This window comes from Nicotiana tomentosiformis, chromosome 9, assembly GCF_000390325.3.
Source record: "Nicotiana tomentosiformis chromosome 9, ASM39032v3, whole genome shotgun sequence".
NCBI lineage: Eukaryota > Viridiplantae > Streptophyta > Magnoliopsida > Solanales > Solanaceae > Nicotiana > Nicotiana tomentosiformis.
The window spans coordinates 61,197,733-61,218,001 of record NC_090820.1 but is presented as its reverse complement, the minus strand read 5'-3'; the positions used below and the strand labels follow the sequence as shown (position 1 = coordinate 61,218,001).

The 20,269-nt window shown below is 38.7% G+C and overlaps 2 protein-coding genes across 2 annotated transcripts; both read left to right on the top strand.

Moving 5' to 3' along the window:
* Positions 1-11,906: 11,906 nt before the first annotated feature.
* Positions 11,907-12,656, top strand: LOC138898869 (uncharacterized). The gene is made up of 2 exons (XM_070184975.1): positions 11,907-12,029; positions 12,174-12,656. The coding sequence occupies exons 1-2, from the start codon at positions 11,907-11,909 to the stop codon at positions 12,654-12,656; spliced, it is 606 nt and encodes a 201-aa protein (XP_070041076.1).
* A 67-nt stretch (positions 12,657-12,723) lies between these two features.
* Positions 12,724-19,246, top strand: LOC138898868 (uncharacterized). The gene is made up of 2 exons (XM_070184974.1): positions 12,724-12,890; positions 18,805-19,246. The coding sequence occupies exons 1-2, from the start codon at positions 12,724-12,726 to the stop codon at positions 19,244-19,246; spliced, it is 609 nt and encodes a 202-aa protein (XP_070041075.1).
* The last annotated feature ends 1,023 nt before the right edge of the window (positions 19,247-20,269 follow it).

Here is a 20,269-nt window from a genome sequence, read left to right as displayed (position 1 = left end):
CCCGTTGTTCCTCCTTGTATTAGATCTACCGATAGTAGTAGGTTCAACATGTCAGAGAAGAAGCATCATTACATGATCTAACATATTAGGTAGGAACTCTATAGTCATATTCATTCTAGAACATCATAGAATAATGGTTGAAGGTTGCCAAGGGTTTAGTTTGGGTGTCCGACATAGAGATTTAGAGTTGAAGAAAGTGAACAGATTATTCTCAAGATTTTCTCCATGAAGATATTATGTGAATTGTTAATAAAGTTAAAGTAGGTGTAGCGCACATTTGGGCCTTATGGAATCTTGAAATAATTAGGCCAAGCTATGAGTACGATATTTCCCCATCGTGGTCCTATATGCACCCGATGTTTCATGTATCTATGTCAAGGAAGGTAGTTGGAAGTCCTTTGTCTATCATTCAGGTGGAAGATATTGAAGGTAAAGTTAATAGATAATTGTCTTGTGGGAGATCCCTAATTGTCATCCTTGCTAGATAACTCCGGAAGTTGAGATTGCCTCCGCCAGGTGCTATGGCTATGTCTGTGAGTCGAGGAGATCACCTCGAAGGACGAAAGTGTTGTGGAAAGGAAATATTCTCACTTGTTTGTAGAGCCAAATGGTTGTGGTTCAAAATGTACTTTCTATGTGTTATGATTTAAATGTGTACAGTTCATGTCAAGATACCACTTCTGTTAATGTAATGCCCTTAATGTTGATGTTAGTGTTATTAATATATATTGTGATGCTTTGTTGAGTTGTGGACATGTTGTTAGGAGTTATTTTGGTGGTTCTCTGGCAGATGGATAGGCCCAATTACAGAGGGAGACTTCGGCGAAAGTTCTGAAAAATTTGGGAGTTAGTCAAATTGGGGGCTTATGCTGTGTAAAAGGAGAAATGAATTATGTTGAGTGTTCTGGGAGGACTCTACTCCTCATTCAAGGACGAATAATCCTAAGTGGGGGAAGACGTAAGGCCCCATAAAATTTTGCTAAGGGATTCAAGTTTTGTTGTGTCGAGGTAGGGTGATGTGTACGGATCAGTACGAACTTTTTGTTGAAGAATGCATCAAGGTATTGGTGGAAAACTTTTGCTGAAGGGCCAGTTATGCGGTCAGATTCATGACCGCAAATCCATTCTGCGGGCAGCATACCCATCGCAGAGTTGAGCAGAAAAATGGTTGAATTTTGAAGGTCGTTTTGCGGTCCATTCTGCGATCGCATATCCATTTCGTGGTCTGCATTTTCCATCGTAGATTTGGCATGAAGAATTTTGTTGGATGATTCTGCGGTCCATTCTATGGCAGCACAAGTGGTCTGCGGACCGCAGACCTGTCACAGACCGGTCCAAACCAGCCTAGTTCTTGGCATCGCTTTGTGTGCCGCATATCTGTTATGCGATCCATTCTACAACCTCGGTCCTGAGTTCGGAGGGTCCATTTTCCTATTTTTATAACACAACTCTATTTTGATAAATAGCGTTTGGGGCTCATTTTGAAGCGAATGTATGCTAAATTTAGAGACAGGTAAGACTATTTTAGAGAGAGAAGGGGAAGGCCTAGCATTCTAAGCACCCATTCTTGCACCAATCTTCAAGAATCTAGGAAGCCACTCACTAGACCACCATTTATCCGGGTAAGTTCCCATCCTATACCACCTATGCAAGTTATTTTAGGGTCTAAGTATATTGTGGGATCGGAAATAGGACATGCATATGACAATAGCTTGTAGTATGTGGGGTTAATGAACTATTTTGGGTAGTTTCTTGTTGAAATTGGTTGTGCGAGGAAGGGATTACCATTGTAGAACTTTGTAGTTTATTTTGCATACTATGTGTTTGACAAAATTCCTAAGAGAGTTACACCATGGGAATCCTCCTAATTATTAACCGATTTTTGCAATCTTCCTATAGATTAATATTGCTAGAAGTGTTGGGGCATTGTTGTAACTTAAGGAAAGCTCAAACAAGGTATGTTGGCGAAAATTCTCTCTTGGAATAGAATGCCATGATGTTCCCGTAAGTTTCAAGTATGGTTGGGCCAAGTTTCTAAGTCACATGTTCCGAGTTATCCGTACAAATGTTACTATTCCAAATAAACTTGTATTGAAAGATGTGTACCAGAAATTATACTGAATTCTCTTATCGTATTGTGCTCTCCTTTGGGAATGTATTCAAATGTGACCCATGTGTCGGAATATTATGATTTCAATCATGATTTTAATTGCAAGTTGTTATGCCTAATAGTGAAAAAAAACTCAGTGCGCCGAAGACCCCTATTGTTCATATTCATGCTTAAGGCCTTAATCCCAAATTCTCTTACTATTGATGACCTAAAAATACTATTGAAAGTGAAAGAACTAAAGTGAGATATAAAACGTGGCCATGGTTGTTGTAGGTAGTGCATTTGATTTGAAGTCGTGTTTAAATCGTAAATCAATATGACCACCTTTGTAAAAATTTCCAATGTGATTTGAGTTCTTACGTACACAAGAGTTGAAATTGCGTGTTCCCTTTTTGTGAAGAAGTATTTAAAAAGATACGGTGTATTACTCGCTTAGGGTTTTTTTCTTGTGTTGTGATTACAAGTCATTGTACTCCATACTTTGAAAAGGGATCTAATGTGTTTAAAGCCTTCATTACTAATGAACTTAAAGTTGTGATTTCCGTAATATTCTATATGTTGATGTGTATGATGATGATCCTTGAAAGTAAGGAAATGAAAGCGTGAAATGTGAAATACGGCCACCGGGCTATGAAAGAAGAATCATGAGTATGGCCAAGAGGGCCAATGAAATAATAATGATGTTGTGAATGGTTGAAGTTACTAACGAGGCTATTTATAGTGTGAAAGATAATTAGGTGAATATAAAAATATATTTGTACTTTTTTTCCCTGTGTGCAAAAAAAATATATATATTTGGTAGTATCATTAGCAAACCGAGGAAGGGTGGGTCTTAAGGCCCGCACCCGAAACTAAACGTGTTGGTGTAGGGGTGGATTGTGATTATTCCCCTTATTTGGGATGAGATTGAAATATTGATGTGATTGTGATTATTCTAATTGGGATGAGATTTATATTAGATGTGAATTGGAAAGTCAACCCACACGGCATATGTGGGAAGGCGGCCTAGCCGATCGGGTGGAGATCGGACGCCACGTTGCGCATATGGTGGTACTACTCTTTGTAACACCTTTTTTTTCACATTACATGTCAAACCAGATTATCCGTGGGGAGAAGGCCTAGCTGATCGGACGTGATCAGACTCCATGCTAAAAACATGGTGGTATATCGGTGCTAATGATCTCCCAACCAAAAATATATATTATTTTCGTACTTTTGAAAATTGTTATGTTTTAACTTGGCATTTGGATATCATTAATTCTTACTTGTTTCTTCCATGGTGTTTCCCCTTCCAATATTGGCATTCTATTTCGAAAGAGGACATTTAGATTTACATACTAGTACTATTCCACGTGTACTAATGTCCTTTTTGCTAGGGGCGCTGCATCTTCAATGGATGCAGGTGATTCAGCAGCGGGCAACTTTGGTCCTCGTTAGCAGTCACTTTCTATTCAGCAGGTTTTGGTGAGCCCTACTCTACTCCGGGCCTAATGTCACTTGATGTTGTACTTTATTTTTTGAGGTATAGCCGGGTCCTTATTACCGGCACTTCCACATTACTCTCCGATTGTACTTAGAGGCTCCGTAGACATAGTGTGGGTGGTATTTGGTGTTGGGAATTAAACTAAAAGTGTTGGTATTTGGAAAACATGTTGTTCATCATATCTATAAACTAGTAATATTTTGAAAACCATAAATGAACCTCTTTGGAATAATGGGAAAAGAAAGTGGAACACTAATCATGTCTATCTCTTGTACTGATTCTTATATTGTTAATCGACAAGGTTGGGTAGAAGGCATCTAGTAGGCTTGCTTAACAGGGTTTCTCGGCTGAGCGTCGATCACGCTCCACGAGGTCGGGGCATGACATTCTATGATTTTCGGGGCAGGACGGAGGTTGTTGCTTCAGACACAGTCATTATAGGTATAGTTCCGATTTGCCATAGAGATGCATCATTCTTATTTGATCCGAGATCCACTTATTCATATGTGTCATCTTACTTTTCTTCATATTTGGATATATCACATGATTCTTTGAGTTCTCTTATTTATGTGTCCATACCTTTGGGAGATTCTATTATTGTGGAACGTGTGTATCGATCGAGTTTAGTTGTTATTGGTGGTTGTGAGACCAGAGTTGAACTATTGTTTCTTAGTATGGTAGACTTTGATGTTATCTTGGGAATGACTTGTTGTCACCATATCATACTATTCTAGATTTTCACGCCAAGACTATGACATTGGCTATGCCAGGTTTGCAACGGTTAGAGTGGATGAGTGCATTGGATAATGTTCCTAGCAGGGTTGTGTCATTTCTTAAGGCCCAGCGGATGGTTGAGAAAGGGTGTGATGCTTATCTGGCCTTTGTGAGAGATGTCATTATTGATACTCCTACCGTTGAGTCAATTCCGGTTGTGAGAGACTTTCCAGAGGTATTTCCAGCGGATCTTCCGGGCATGCTGCCCTATAGGGATATCGATTTTGGTATTGACTTGTTGCCGGGCACTCAGCCCATTTCTATCCCACCATATTATATGGCCCCACCAGAGTTGAAGGAGTTAAAGGAGAAGTTGTAAGAGTTGCTTGATAAGGGTTTCATTCGTCCTAGTGTGCCGCCTTGGGGTTATCTTGTCTTGTTTGTGAAGAAGAAGGATGGTTCTATGCATATTTGTATTGATTATCGGTAGTTTAACAAGGTTACAGTGAAGAATAAGTATCCATTGCCACGCATTGATGACTTATTTGATCAGCTACAGTGTGTGAGCGTGTTCTAAAAGACTTATTTGCGGTCAGGTTATCATTAGCTAAAGATTCGGGATCCGGATATTCCTAAGATAACCTTTATGACTCGATAAGGTCACTACGAGTTCCTTGTGATGTCATTTGGGCTGACCAATGCCCCAGCAATATTTATGCACTTGATGAACAGTGTATTCCAGCCATATCTTGATTCATTTATCATTGTGTTTATTGACGAAATCTTGGACACTACTACAAAAAGGGCCTTTGACGGCAATTATTTTGGGCAATAAGGCAATTGCCGCTAATAGATTATTTAAGCTGAAATATTAGCGGCACATGACCATTAGCCGGTAAAAATATCCTTTTACCGATAATAAAATAAAATTGCCACTAAAAATCACTAATTAATATTATTTTTTTATTATTTTAACTTTTCCTCCACACCTGAAAAATAATAATCTTTCCCTCCAATTGTTTTGGACAATAATGAATTATTCTCTCCAATTAGAAAATAATAGGAAAACCTATTCCCTTCATTGAACGGATACAGAATCGCGCCCCAACCTACATCAAACGACAACTCCTCTACTAGCCTACATCGATCAGGTCTCGGTCATCTTTTTCCAGAGATAAATCCTCTTCTTCCCTAGGTATAACTTCTCTTAGCCAGCAAGTACTATTTACAATTGAGTTTGAATTGGTGCTGCTCGTTTATGCTCAATCTTCATCGTCAGTATTCTCCCTTTCGTTCGTATCCAACTTCTCTTTTCGTGTAGGTTAAAGATTGTTGCAGAAATCATTCTTCTCCTTCACTTTCTTGTCTTTATCGGCAAAAAAAATTTGCTTACCAGGTACAAATGTGTAACTTTTGATATCCAACTATTGCGTTTTGAGATTTGTGAAAGTATAGTTTTTCGGCATATGCTAAGTCGTTTGTGATAACTGATGCTATTAAATTGACGTGCGATTGGTTGAGTTTATTCCTCCTTTGTTCCTCTACTGTGTTAGAATTGGTTCCTCTGTATGTTTTCGAAGACTACTGTTATTCTTGTGACTATTTAGATATTTTTCGAAGTGTCGTCGATGTATATTGATGTTTTCATTAAATCTACCACTAGTCGAGATATGAATCCACTAGTCGACACATATACTATTTTTTATTTTTGTTAATTGATACGAGCTTTTCTGATTTTCATAAATCTGATGCCTCTGTATGAAATAAGCGTATGCTCAGTTTGACTGATTTGATCATTTTGCTCTAACTGTTTCTCTGCGCTAGGTTGTTGGTTTTACTAATCATAATGTTTTTCAATGAATCTAACAATCTATACTTCGTTTTTCACAATGACGGTGGCAAAACAGTGAAGTTAAGAAAAATTATCGAAAGAATAAATTATTTGTGAAGTGAAGAAAGAAGTTGGACCCATCAGAAAAGTATTTAAAGAGATTCATGCCAAGGAATGAATCAGTTCATTTTGCTTGGCATGCTTAGGACTGAAACATATCCACTCCGTTCCCTTTAAATTCATGCAAAGGAGAGATTCATTTACACAAAAAGTATTTGAAACACTCGAACATGTGTTTCTGTAATCTTTCAGACATGAAAAGGAGGTTTGACGCATTGAATGGGCTTCTGAGGCTTCACTTTTCTATGTATACTAGTGAATTTACTCGCGCTTCGCGCGATTAATAAAGGACTTAAATAATTTTTTTAATATTTGAATATTAAAATTATATTAGTCATCGAATCTAAATGTATTAGAGTTCAAGTTCTAATCAATTTTATTATTATCGATCTTATATTTTTTCTAGCTTTTTCTTATTGGGGTTTTATTGTTAGATAGTTAATCCTTTTTCTTAATAACATAAACGTATATACGTGATGCTATACCTATTTCTCATCTTTTACCCCTTTTTTTTCTTATTTTCTTTATTGCTTTCGTAACCATTTATTTTTCAGAAAAAAATGTCAAATATAAATATACAAACTCAAATATAAATTACAGAAAATAGTCCAAAAAGTTGACCTACTGATATTGTCGAGTCTCAGCATATTTAATCTCGCATGAAAATATTAAAAATAATTCTGGATAGTTGACTCGCTCATCGCTTTATGAAAATTAAAGCCTTGCCTGTATTGGCTTGATGAATTGCCGCATGTCAAGCTATGTGAATTGGTTTAAAATGAAAGTGAAAGAAGTGATAAAATCGTGAGTAATTGAAAAGAAGACGACATTGGTGAATATACTAATAAACTCTGACTGAAGGATTTTTTGAGGGAAGTTGTGAAAAAAAGATAGAGAAATTGATGAGGAAATATTTTATACCATACATTTTCGTTCCTTCTCTCCCCCCCCCCTCCCCGTTTTCTTTCCTTATTTTTCTTTTTCTTCTTTTCTTTCTCCCCATTTTCTTTTCCTTTCTCTCCTTTATCTTTTTCTCTTGGTTCTAATTGGCGTTCCGCTCCTCTTTCCATTTGATAGGCGAAAGTATTTTATTCTTCCAGATTTTCTGTAAATTTGCAGGCTTATTTTCTTTGTCTTGCTATACAATGCTCTTACATTTTAAAATGGTCACCATAGTATATAAATTCAATGAAGAAACTGTAATATATTTTATTTTTCAACAGCACTAACAATATGTGCCATCAAAGAGATCAAGAATTTAATATGTATATATAAAAGAAAAACGAAGTACCTGCAGTAGATGAATAAAATCTTCAAACTCAATATTTTCAATCCCTGCCAAAGCTCTTAGGATTTGACCATGTGGCTTCTTGTTCTCCTCGGTAGATGTACTCATCAAGAAATATGTTGTAGCTCCTCTCCTCACCGCCATAAAATGATGGTGTTCTAAGGTACTATAAAAAGCATCAAACATCAAATACTTGTCACATTTACATAAACACATGTATGCAAAGTTCAAATATCAAACAAAACAGAATAATATCAAATATCATATACTATTCCCATTTAATGAAACAAAGGTATGTTAAAAAAAGTAATTGACATCTCACCATATCCAACCCTAATGAATCAAGAGAACAATAGATTAAATTAAACAATCACATATTTATTTTAGGGAGGGGAAGAAAATGACGATATTCAATAGAGCCTTATAGACCTTCCTATTAGACCTTCCCATTAGCTACTTTAGATTTTGTTTGAGAGTACACAGTATTCACTGCTGTAAAGCTTTATGAATTGGATTTTATTAACTGCCGTATATCCTTTCAAAGTAGCAGTTATTTTTATTAATTGTTGCAATAGTCGCGAATCCTTTAAATTGCAACTGTAGCAGCCGTTTTTGGAAGAACACGACTGGTGAGGTATTAATTGTCATATTAGGAGAACATAAATAATAATAAATGAATAAGTAATAAATGAAATAGAAAAACAAAGTAGCAGTTACTTTTATTAATGCGAGTAGAAGTATTGAAGCGACTGTTGGTGGAAAAAAAGAGAGTAAAAAATGCTAAGCACATTAAGTGGAAAAAATAGGCAAAAAATGGAAAAGTGGTGGAAAAAATGAGAAATGAGATAAATGTAATTCCTGGTATTAAGAAATGCCACTTAACCGGGCCTAGGGCCATCAATTATATATATATATATAGATTGTTTGTCCTTTGTCAATAATTTGTTCATAAAACGTTATTTGGTTGTAGTAAAAGGCAAATTAGCATAAATCCGGTAAAGACACTCTTCATAAATAAAAAAAGATCCGGTAAGGACACTACTATGACATGTTAATAAATTTATTGTCGTAGCACTGTGCTTTCAACCTATCCCATTTCCTTTTTCTTGATGGTCCAAGCATTGTTCTTCCTCTACAACCTTCAATACTTCATATGTCTATTTTTCTTGGTTTCCTTGACTTGCAAAGGATATTTAAGGTGGTGAGAGGGCTTGGTGAATCTTTTATTTTCCATTCAGTGTTATCGGAATTTGAAATAAGTATAGTCCTAACATCATAAGCAGATGACCACTTATCGTGAATAAGTATAATTTTTAAATTTAATAATTCTATTTTTAAAAAATTTACGAACCAATATATGAAAACCAAGGAATAAGTATAATTTATAAGTTTAATAATTCTATTCTTAAAAATTTTATGAACCAATATATGAAAACCATAGAAGAAATTAGAGATAGTATAACTGTTTGATAGTTTCAATTATTAAAATGATAGTTTTAATGAATTTCTGTTTGATAGTTTTAATTGTTAAAATGATATCTTTGAGCTATGGAATTACCTACTAATAGGATGGTTATTTTATTTGAACTACATTTTTTATTAATTCCCTCTTTTTACTAATTAAGTTTTAGCTCTTGTAGTAATTATAGAACAAAAATGAATATCTTGAATGTCATGGACAATCCTAGAAATAAAAGTTGGATGCATTGTGATAAAGTTAGTAAAGAATATTTGGATGGAGTAGATGAGTTTATAAACCATGACCTTTCTGAAAAACAAGATGGAGAACAAATTGAATGTCCTTGTACGGAGTGTGTGCTTATCCATCAACTAAACCGGGCTACAGTATATGATCATCTTGTGATTAATGGTATTATGCCATAATATGATACTTGGTTTTGTCATGGTGAGTCTCTAAAGGGATCAAATAATACACAAGCAAATAGCCGGGAAGATCATGAGCAGCACATGAGGATCATGCTCCAGACCTTGAGAGAGAAGAAGTTGTATGCAAGATTCTCAAACTGTGATATCTGTCTTGATTCGGTGGCATTTTTGGGTCATGTGTTGTCGAGCGAGGGGATCAAGTTAGATTCAAAGAAAATTGAAGCAGTGCAGAGTTGGCCCAGACCGTCTTCAGTTAATGCGATTCGGAGTTTTCTTGGTTTGGCCGGGTATTATCGCTGTTTCATAGAGGGTTTCACATCTATTGCTGCACCTATGACTAGATTGACCCAGAAGGTTGCTCCTTTCAGATTGTCTGAGGAGTGTGAGGCGAGCTTTCAAAAGCTCAAGAATTCTTTGACTATATCCCTACTATTAGTGTTGCCTACGGTTTCGGGCTCTTGTACTGTGAATTGTCATGCGTCACGTGTTGGCCTTGGCACGGTGTTGATGCAAGACGGTAGGGTGATTGCCTATGTGTCTCGACAGTTGAAGACCCATGAGAAGAATTATCCAGTCCACGACTTGGAATTAGCAGCTATTGTCCATGCATTGAAGATCTGGCAACATTATTTGTACGATGTCTCTTGTGAGGTCTTTACCGACCCCCGGAGTCTACAACATCTGTTCAAACAGAAGGATCTTAACTTGTTACAGCGGAGATGGCTAGAGTTGATTAAAGACTATGATATCACCATTCTATGTCATCCCGGGAAGGCCAACGTAGTGGCTGATGCCTTGAGTTGAAAGGCGGAGAGTTTGGGCAGTTTAGCATATCTACTGATAGCGGAGAGCTCATTAGCATTGGATGTTCAAGCCTTGCCCAACAAGTTTGTCATATTGGATATTTCGTAGCCCAGTCGCGTTCTTGCTTGCATGGTTTCTCGGTCTTCTTTATATGACCGCATCAGAGAGCATCAGTATGACGACACCCATTTGCTTGTCCTCAAGGAGATGGCTCAATATAGCGATGCCAAGGAGGTTTCTATCGGAGATGATGGTGTGTTGCAGATGCAAGGCCGATTATTTGTGCCCAATGTGGATGGGTTGCGTGAGTTGACTCTTTAGGAGGCCCACCGTTTGCGGTACTTCATTCATCCGGGTATCGCTAAGATGTATTAGGATTTGAGGCAGCACTATTAGTGAAAGAGAATGAAGAAAGACGTAGTGGAGTATGTAGCTCGGTGCCTAAATTACCAGCCGGTGAAGTATGAGCATCATACGGTGAAATGGGAGCGTGTTACCATGGACTTCGTTGTTGGGCTCCCACAGACTCAGAAGAAATTTGATGCAGTATGGGTGATTGTGGACAGGTTGACCAAGTTGGCTCGTTTTATTCCGGTAGTGACTACCTAATATTCAGAGCAGCTGGCTCAGATCTATATATGCGAGATTGTAGGACTTTATGGCGTGCCTGTATCCATCATCACTAACCGGGGTACGAAGTTCATATCGCATTTTTGGAGAGCTGTACAGCATGAGCTAGGCACATGGACCTAATGGATCGATTTGAACATGCGATGAGATGACCAGAAAATTTCTTGATAAATATTTCTCATCCGCTAAGACGGGAAAGTTTAAAAGAGAAAACCATAACTTCTGCGAGAAAGATACTGAGACTGTGTTTGAAGCTTGGGAGAGGTTTCAGAAAATAGTCAGAAAGTGTCAACATAGAGGAATTCAACTCTGGATGCAACTCTAGAACTTTTGGGATGGATTGACACCGGCCACATGTAGAACATTGAGCAATGCAGTTGGATGCCCTTTGATGAAGAAGACTCTAGAGAAGATAGTCACAATTCTTGATGAGTTTTCTGAAGATGCAAATCAGTGGCCTTTTGAGAGTGCTAAAAGAAGAAGATCGACGGGTGTTCACTAGGTTGATACTAACACATATGTGCAGGTACAACTTGATGCTATGGCTAAAGAAATACGGAAGCTGGCCTTAGCTACAATATAAAGTGAGCCTCATGCAGCTTATGATATATGTGGAAGAGGACACCCTATTCAAAAGTGTCAAACCTCAACTAAGTAAGTGAATGTTGTGGGAAATTATAATGCAATGGATCGGAGGCACCCCGGTTTTTCATGGAGTTCACCTGGAGGTACTGCAAATGCGTGGAAACAAAATAACTCTAGACCTCAGGGACAAGGAGCTCCAGACTTCCAAAATCAGCAGAGGCATCAATTTCATCCTCAACAGTCCAATCAGCCTGGTCTAGAAGATCTAATGAAGGCCTTCATTATCAAGACAGATGAGAGGTTGGACGCTCACGGGGCAGCTATCAAAGAATTGGGAATTGGTTTTCAAAACTTAGAGAGACAAGTGGGATAGATTGTAACAATATTATCTGAGAGAGTCCCGGGTACTCTGCCATCTGATACTGAGAGAAATCCCAACGAAACGGTGAATGTTATGACCTTGAGAAGCGGGCAAGTATTGAAAGATACCACTCCAATCCAAAAAGAGGTGGTACTTGAAAAGGAAAATGGGGAGCAACTGAAGAATGATATTGATAAGAAGAAGAAAGGCAAGAAGGTAGCTGACAAAAAGGAGGAGGAAACTTCGAGAAGGGATTAATCTAATGAGAGCGAGCATATGCCTGCTCTACCTTTTTCTCAAAAGCTATATAGAGAAAAGATGGACAAGCAATTTGAGAGATTTCTGGATATGGTGAAATAGATTAATGTAAATTTTCCATTCACAGAAGTGCTTTTTCAAATGCCAGCTTATGCCAAATTCTTGAAGGAGATCCTAACAAAGAAGAGGAAGATAGAAGAGACCTCAATGGTCAAGCTCACAAAGCATTGTAGTGTGATATTGCAAAACAAACTCTCACAAAAGTATGGAGATCTAGGGAGTTTTACTATACCTTGCTCTTTAGGCTCTATTAATTTTGATAAATCTTTATGTGATTCTGGTGCCTCAATTAACTTAATGCCTCTATCTATTTACAAGAAACTTGAGAGGGAGATTGGAGAGATAAGGTTGGTGCCAATATCGTTGCAGCTGGCAGACCAAACAACTTTAATACATGAGGAGATAGTGAAAGATGTGTTAGTTCGGGTGGATAAGTTTGTATTTCCTATAGATTTTATAGTGGTGAAAATGGAGGAAAATAAGGAGGTCCCCCATCTTAGGAAGACAATTCTTAGTAACAGGTAGAGCAATATTAGATATACACGATAGAAAGCTCATGCTTAGAGTGGGTGAGGAGACTATAACTTTCGAGATGAATATAGAAACGGGGGTGAAAAACGAGAAGCCAACTGCAAGCGTTGAGTGGAAAGTGAAGGGCTCAAAAGAGAAGGTTGCATTGAGTGAGAGAGATAAATGTGAGGTGTACCCCAGAAAGTCTGAGAATAAGCTGTCTGCATGGATGTGCGCATTAGTTCGAAGGTGAGGAATGGATCCCGACTTCGACTCAGACCCTGACTAGATATTCAGGGAAATTTCCTTTATCTTATGCTTTTTAATTGTGTGTCATGGGGACATGCCACAATTTAAAGTGTGGGGTGGGGGATAATTGTATGTTGTATATATATGTGTTAGTTTAGTTTTTGTTTTAGTAGTTAGAGATAGAAAAAATTTATAATTAAAAACAACATAAAAAATTTTAAAATTTTCGATTTTTCCCGACGATGGATATCATTCGACAGGTTTCTTGAGGGATTAAGGTCGAAATAAAAAGACAACAATATTTCTTTTGTTAGGTAGTGTATTAATTTCCCCTTAGTTTTTCTTTGTTTCGCGATTCTTTTCCAAGTATTTTGTTTGAACCGGGTGTAGTTAGTTTTTATTTTTGTTAGGAGTAGGAAACCTTGTGCTATGATTTGAATTGAAAGGAATCTCTCTTGTCTTTATTATGCCTTTATAATAGTGAGTGCTTTAGTTGTAACGCTTAGGCTCAGTTTTTGACTCTTGTATAAGTACCTTAAATTGTATGATCTTAACTTTGCTTAACTGCTTTGACTAGAGTGTACTGATGAGTCCGATCCTGAGTGAGTTATGTGCCATATGTGTGTGAGGTTTTGTATTATTCTGTGCATTGCATTTGATGTCTAGAACTTGCCTCATGTGTTTGCAAAGCGAAATAGTAGTTTTATTGAGTCTTGGAAGTGATATAGGTATTTCTTTGTTGAGCTTGTTATATACTTTTACCCACTTAATTGTTATATATCTTCGTTAACCCCTTTGAGCCTGTAATCCTGTTTCTTTGGCAACCACATTATAAGTCCTACCCATTTTTTCGAATTGTCCATCTATTTGAACCTTTAACCTCTCGTGAGCACTTGAATTTGTTATGAACTTTGTAAAAGTTGAAGTGTGGGGTGGTTGGTTTGGCTTTTGAGTGGAACTAACGAAATAAGGAGAAAGGTGCACTAGTTTGAAAAAGTAAGAGCCACTTGAATTGAAAAAGAAAGAGAGAAAAAAATTGTATGATTTTGAAAATTATTCGTTGATAGTGGTAACTCTTGATGTAATTGTACATAAAGGAGTTGGGAGTTAATATATGTTGATTTAAGGGTGGAGTTATAGTTTGACATAAGTGTGGGGCTTTGAACAATGGAATGTATGTATTAAAGTGCTTAGGGAGGTGTAGTAACTTTTATATCTAAATATATCCTACCCATCCCACAGCCTACATTACAACCAAATGAAGTCCTACCTGATCCTTGACTGAATGAGCTCAATTAGTATAGTAGTACACTACGGGCAAGCCTATGGTGCATCTTTTGTTGCATATGAATGTTGTTTCTGAAAGTGAGCGAATTCTTTTTATCTTGAGTTCCTAATTGTTCTTAATTTTCATTGTGTGTGGAACTACTCTCTATTGTTGTGTGAGGGCACTTGATTCATGAAGGAAATGTAATGTAGTTGACCATTGTGTTAGAGTAAGTGAGCGGGTTATAAATAATGCGTGGTGTTTTTGAGTCAAATCTTGAGGCGAGGATGTTACGTTAGAGTGCTTAATCTATTTTAAATAATCTTGGTGTGATGAGTTATGAGAGTTGTTTAAAAAAGCCCGTGTCTATGTGAAGTGTAATTTGATTGATCGAGGACGAGCAATTGTTTAAGTGTGGGGTGTTGATGGTAGGCTATAATCTCGTGTTTTAGTCGCTTATTGCACTCTATTTATAGCACTTTTATTGTGTTTGAGCTTTAATCGCTAGTGTTTTGTACTTATTGTGAATTTTTGTAACGACCCGGCCGGTCTTTTTGAGAATTTAAGTCCCGTTCGGTGGCATAAGGCCTTGAACAGCTTCGTATTATGTGTATTGACTTGCGTGCGTGGTTGAATTCGGTTACCGGTTGTTTCAGAGTGATTTTGGGACACTTAGTCCCTAAAACGGAAGCTTAAGTCTTAGGATTTTGACCGTAGTCGGAACTATATGAAGACGACTCCGAAATGGAGTTTTGCCGGCTCTATTAGCTCCGTTGGGTGATTTTGGACTTAGAAGCATGTCCGGACTGTAAATCCGAAGTCTGTAACTGATTTAGGCTTGAAATGGCAAAACTCAAATTTTTGGAGATTTGGATCGGAAGTGGACTTTTTGATATCGGTGTCGGAATGTGATTCTGAGAGTTGGAACATCTCCATCATTTTATTTGGGACTCGCCTGCAAAATTTGACGTCATTCCGAGTTGATTTGATAGGTTTCGGCATGGGTTTTAAAAGTTGAAAGATTTGAAATTTATAAGTTTGATTCAAGGTGTGATGTGTAGTTTCAATGTTAGTTGATGTGATTTGAGGGCTCGACTAAGTTTGTATGGTGTTTTAGGATTGGTTGTTATGTTTGGTTGAGGTCCTGGGGGCCTCGGGTGAGTTTCGGGTGGTTAATGGATTAAAAGATTGATTCGTGTTACTGCTAAGTCTTCAGGCTTCTGGTATTTTCACACCTACGGTAAAGACACCGCAGGTGCGAGAGCGCACGTGCGGAGAGGCAAGCGCAGAAGCGAAAAAAAGAAGTAGTGCCAGGGGTCGCAAGTGCGAGGAAAATTCAGCATCTGCGATGCCCGCAGATGCGAAGATTGAGGCGCATGTGCGAGAAGAGCGGGACTTGACAGTCTCCGCAGATGCGGAGAAATTGTGCGCATCAGCGACACTGCAGAAGCGGATTTTGGCGCGCAGAAGCGAGAGTAAGTGCAGGTGCGGTTTCGACGTGCGCAACTGCGGTCGCGCAGAGGTGGCTAATTCTGCGCAGGTGCGGTCACGCCTGGGCAGAAAAGAGAAATTCGAGGGTTTGGTTTCATTCTTCGTTTTTGGACTTGAGAGTTCGGAATTTGGCAATGTTTCAAGGGATTTTCAGAGGAAGCTTTGGGGTAATGATTCCTAACTCGTTTTTGGTTGTATTGCATTAATATATAGTTGTTTTCTCCATTTAGTTTCGGATATTTGGGGTTGAAATTGGGAAAATTGGAAGAACTTCTTCAATAAATATTTTGAGTTTTGAAAGGGAATTCGTGGTCGGATTTGAGTAATTCTTTATGGTTGGACTCGTGAGTGAATGGGTGTTCATATTTTGTAATTTTTACCCGATTTCGAGACGTGGGCCCGGGTCGACTTTTCAGGGCAAATTTCGGAATTTTTGTTAAAATATTAATTTCATTAATTAGATGAGTCTATTATCGTTTTATTTATGATATGCAATTGTGTTTGGTTAGATTTGGACCATTCGGAGTCCGATAATTGAGGAAAGGGCATTCTTACAGACTGTTTGAGCTTAGTTCGAGGTAAGTATCTTGCCTAACCTTGTGTGGGGGATTTTCCCCCTTAGGATTTGAGTCTTTTATGTTGATTGTAGCCCGTGTGCACGAGGTGACGAGTGCGTGCACAGACTTATTTGTTGAATGTTGTCTTTTAGGGTTCTTAGGTCCTTGTATTCATTGATTATGCGGTTGTTCTTGTTATGATTATATTTCTTAATTACTAGATTCACATATACCTGCTTAATTAGAATAAATTGCTTCATGATCCATTACTATCGTTACTTGATTCTTCTGTGCCTTAATTGAAACTGTTATCTCTTTTATAGCCACGCTATCTTTTCATAACTACTTATCTTTATTTTGAATTTATATTATTTCATTCTATAATTTGTTCAGTCTTAATTGAGGTTACGATTATATGCTTATCCTTAATTTAATTGTTGAAAATCCTTAGTAATTTCTCAATATTTAAAAGAAGTTTTAGATATCATATGTCTTAGTCGACTTGTTTTATTTGGAATTATTTGACTCGTGTTAGTTTCCCTGTTGTTGAAATGTATATTGTGGGATCGTTGATACACATTGGTTTCCCCTTTGTTGAGTTGTTATCTTTACTCCTATCATTCTGTACTTTGGTTGTTCCTTGTGATTTGGTTTCACATTTTCCTTTGATTTAAAAGTTCTTGAGTTGATTTACTTGTCGTACTTTGTATTATTGCCATTGTTGTTGTTGTATTTTTTGTGGTGTTGCACGAGGTTTTTACCGTGCGGTTGTTGTTATGGGGTTGCACGAGGTTTCTGTCGTACCGTTGTTACTATTGATATTTGCACATGCGGTGTGACAAGGTGGGATATATATATGTGTGGGTTGCGCATGTGGCGAGACAAGATGGGCTATGTCAGGGATTGATTTGTGATGATTTGTGGCCTGGGGCATTCTTGTTGTTGATATTTGTGAAGTAGTATACATACTTGTGTGAGCTTTATCTTGCGAAAGCTGAGAGAAAATATTTTACGTGATGTCCGTTCTTTTTCCTTATGCTTATTTGCTGATATGGACTATGGTAGGACACTTCCACAAGCATACACGTCGTTAAGCACTCTTATCGAATAAGAGGTGTTCTTGATATTGTTGAGCATAGATGCTCACCCTTGTTTACTTGTATTCTATGTGAGAATGGCTCTATTGGCATGCGAGTCGTCGGTGTGGTTATGAGGTGTTATGAGGGCACAAGATGCCAAGTGTTAGGGTTCAGGTAATGAGACCCGTGAGTTGTGAATTTTTCGAGGTTCGGTACCTTGTGGAGTTGTTGACTAAAACCTGATGTAAAAGCGGTTGTAATTACTGAGTTATTACTTGTCCTTACTGTATTTGTGATTCCTGATTTAGGTTGTGTTCCATTCACGTTGTCTGTATCATTTTCATGATATTACGCTAATACTTGTTGTTTCTTGCTTTAATGTTATTACTGTATTGTGAGACATATTGCATAGTCTCTATGTAGACTTCATACTTCTTTTATTCATGTACTTATAGTTGTTCGGTTTATTAGACCAGTGGTTGTCTTGACTGTTCCTCGTCACTACTCCACCGAGGTTAGTTTTGATACTTACTAGGCACCACTATGGTGTGCCCATGCTACTCTTCTGCACATTTTTGTGCATATCCAGGTACTTGTTCGTTAGCTAGTTGTATGGACTGTTGATGTGGAGACTAAAGGTAAACCTGATGCTGTGTTCGCAGGCTTCGGAGTCACCTTCCAGTTATCGTTTTGCACTGTTTATCCTTATTTCTGGACAGTTGTATTTAGAAGTTTTCTAGCAAACACTCTTTAGAGCTTATGACTTGTACCATCGGTTTTGGGATTTTAAGAGATTGTATTTAAATAATGTTGTTGTTTTAATTATTATTAGGCTTACCTGGTACCTAAGACTAGGTGCCATCACGATACCCAACGGAGGAAAAATTGGGTCGTGAGAAGTTGGTATCAGAGCTCTAGGTTCATAGGTGCTACAAGTCATAAGAGAGTTTAGTAGAGTCTTGCGGATCGGTACGGAGACATCTGTACTTATCTTCGAGAGGCTATGGAACTATTAGGACAATTTCACTTCTTTCATTCCTATCGTGCGAGCTTATTCATCTCGGAGTTTGAACTTTTATCATTCCATTCTCTCACAGATGGTGAGTACACGAGTTGTAGTTATCAACGACGCTGCTCTCGGAGCAGGTATCACTAGAGGTAGAGGCCAATGAGGAGTAAGTGCTACAGCCAGAGCACCTACCAGGGCAGCAGTTGAGGAGCCGCCAGTAATTCCAGTTGGGGAGCAGGTACCGGAGGCGCCTGTTGTTACCCCCGGACTTCAGGAGACCTTAGCATAGTTCCTGAGCATGTTTGGTACATTGGCTCATGCGGGGTTGATTCCGATTGCACCAGCTATTTCACAGACCGGGGGAGGAACCCAGACTCCCGCCGCCCCACACCCCAGAGCAGCGAGTTCATGTTCGTCAAGTTCTAGGTGTCATGGCTACACAACCTGTGGTCCCACTCCAACCCGTGGTCAAGGTAGCAACATCTGACAAAGAGTAGCTTAGACTTTCAAGGTTCAAGAAATATGACCCTCCTACATTTAGTGGTTTGGCTTCAGAGAGTCCACAGGGTTTTCTGGATGAGTGTCACCGCATTCTCTGTACTATGGGTATCCTGAAGACGAGCGGGGTTGCTTTTACTACGTTTCAGCTCAGGAGAGAGGCTTATCAGTGGTGGCGGGCATATGAGTTGGGTAGCCCAGCCGAGTTAACTTCACTTACATGGGTTCAACTTTCAGAGATGTTTCTGAGAGAGTTTGTACCTCAGTCCCTTCGAGAAACATGGTGCGCGGAGTTTGAGCAGCTGCGCCAGGGCACTATGTCAGTGTCAGAGTATGCTGTGAGATTCAGTAATTTGGCCAGGCATATGCCTACTTTGGTCGCCACAGTTAGAGAGCGTGTCCGCAAATTCATTGAGGGACACAAGCATGATATTCGGTTCAGCATGGCTCATTAGTTAGAGTCAGATGTTTCTTTTCAGCATGTGGTAGGGATCGCCCGCCGAGTATTGGGCATGTGGGACCAGGAGAGAGAAGATAGGCGAGGCCACGAGAGAGAGTACATGCGAGATCAGGAGAGAGAGAGAGAGAACAGGGAGGTGAGGAGGCCTCGTAGACTGGAGAGATCTACTGGTCCTTATTTTGGAGGCAGGGTACGACATGGTAGAGGTTTTGTGGGTCAGCCAGTTCAATTTGCACTTCAGGCTTCGCACAGTGTTTCAGGTGCTCATGGGTCTCAGAGTATCTATACCGCATAGTTCCCACAACCACGTCAGCAGAGAGGTTGCTTCGAGTGTGGAGATACCAGCCACATGGTGAGAGATTGTCCTAGACTCCGGATAGGTATGTCACAGCGGAGTATTCAGGTGAGTAGAGGGTGCCCAAGAGGGGAAGGCCCGACCCGTTGATGTGTTTCATATAGTAGGCTTGAGGCCACTGCGCCAGATGATGTCATACATGTGTACTTTTGATTTGTTACAAAGGGGCACTATTCGTATTTGATTCGGTTTTGCTTATCGATGCGAGTTCCCCTACTTGTTGTCCTACCTATGGGTGAGTTTATGACTTAATATTATGTTTAGGTGTTTACCCCTGTTGGGAGACTCTATGAGTGGTAGCCCGTGTCTATCGTTTGTTTCTATTCATTATTACGAGACTAGAAGTGAATTCATGTTATCCACTATGGCAGGTTGATGTGATTCCTGAATAAATTGATTATAATTTGTGATTTGATACTCTATCGGGGTGAGAGTTTAGCAAGTTTTGAGATTTTATTGGCAGAATTGAGTTAGTGGAAGATTTCCATTGGTATGATGTGTATTCGACTTGTGATTCAGAGTTGAGGGTGAGACCCTCGCGATTCCATGTGATTTGATATGTTTGAGTCGGGCTGCATGCCGCGGTGGAGGGTGATACCAGGATGAGATCCTTATGATTTGTTCATGTACTTTAATTTTTCCTTTTGAATTGATTTGTAGTAG

What these genes read in the sequence shown, in the direction of transcription:
- LOC138898869 (XM_070184975.1), top strand. Translation starts at nt 11,907, where the DNA reads ATGACCTTGAGAAGCGGGCAAGTATTGAAAGATACCACTCCAATCCAA. An exon ending in AGAAGAAGAAAGGCAAGAAG is followed by an intron (nt 12,030 to 12,173) that starts GTAGCTGACAAA and finishes ATGGTGAAATAG; the next exon opens with ATTAATGTAAATTTTCCATT.
- LOC138898868 (XM_070184974.1), top strand. Translation starts at nt 12,724, where the DNA reads ATGAATATAGAAACGGGGGTGAAAAACGAGAAGCCAACTGCAAGCGTT. An exon ending in ATGTGCGCATTAGTTCGAAG is followed by an intron (nt 12,891 to 18,804) that starts GTGAGGAATGGA and finishes TAGACTTTCAAG; the next exon opens with GTTCAAGAAATATGACCCTC.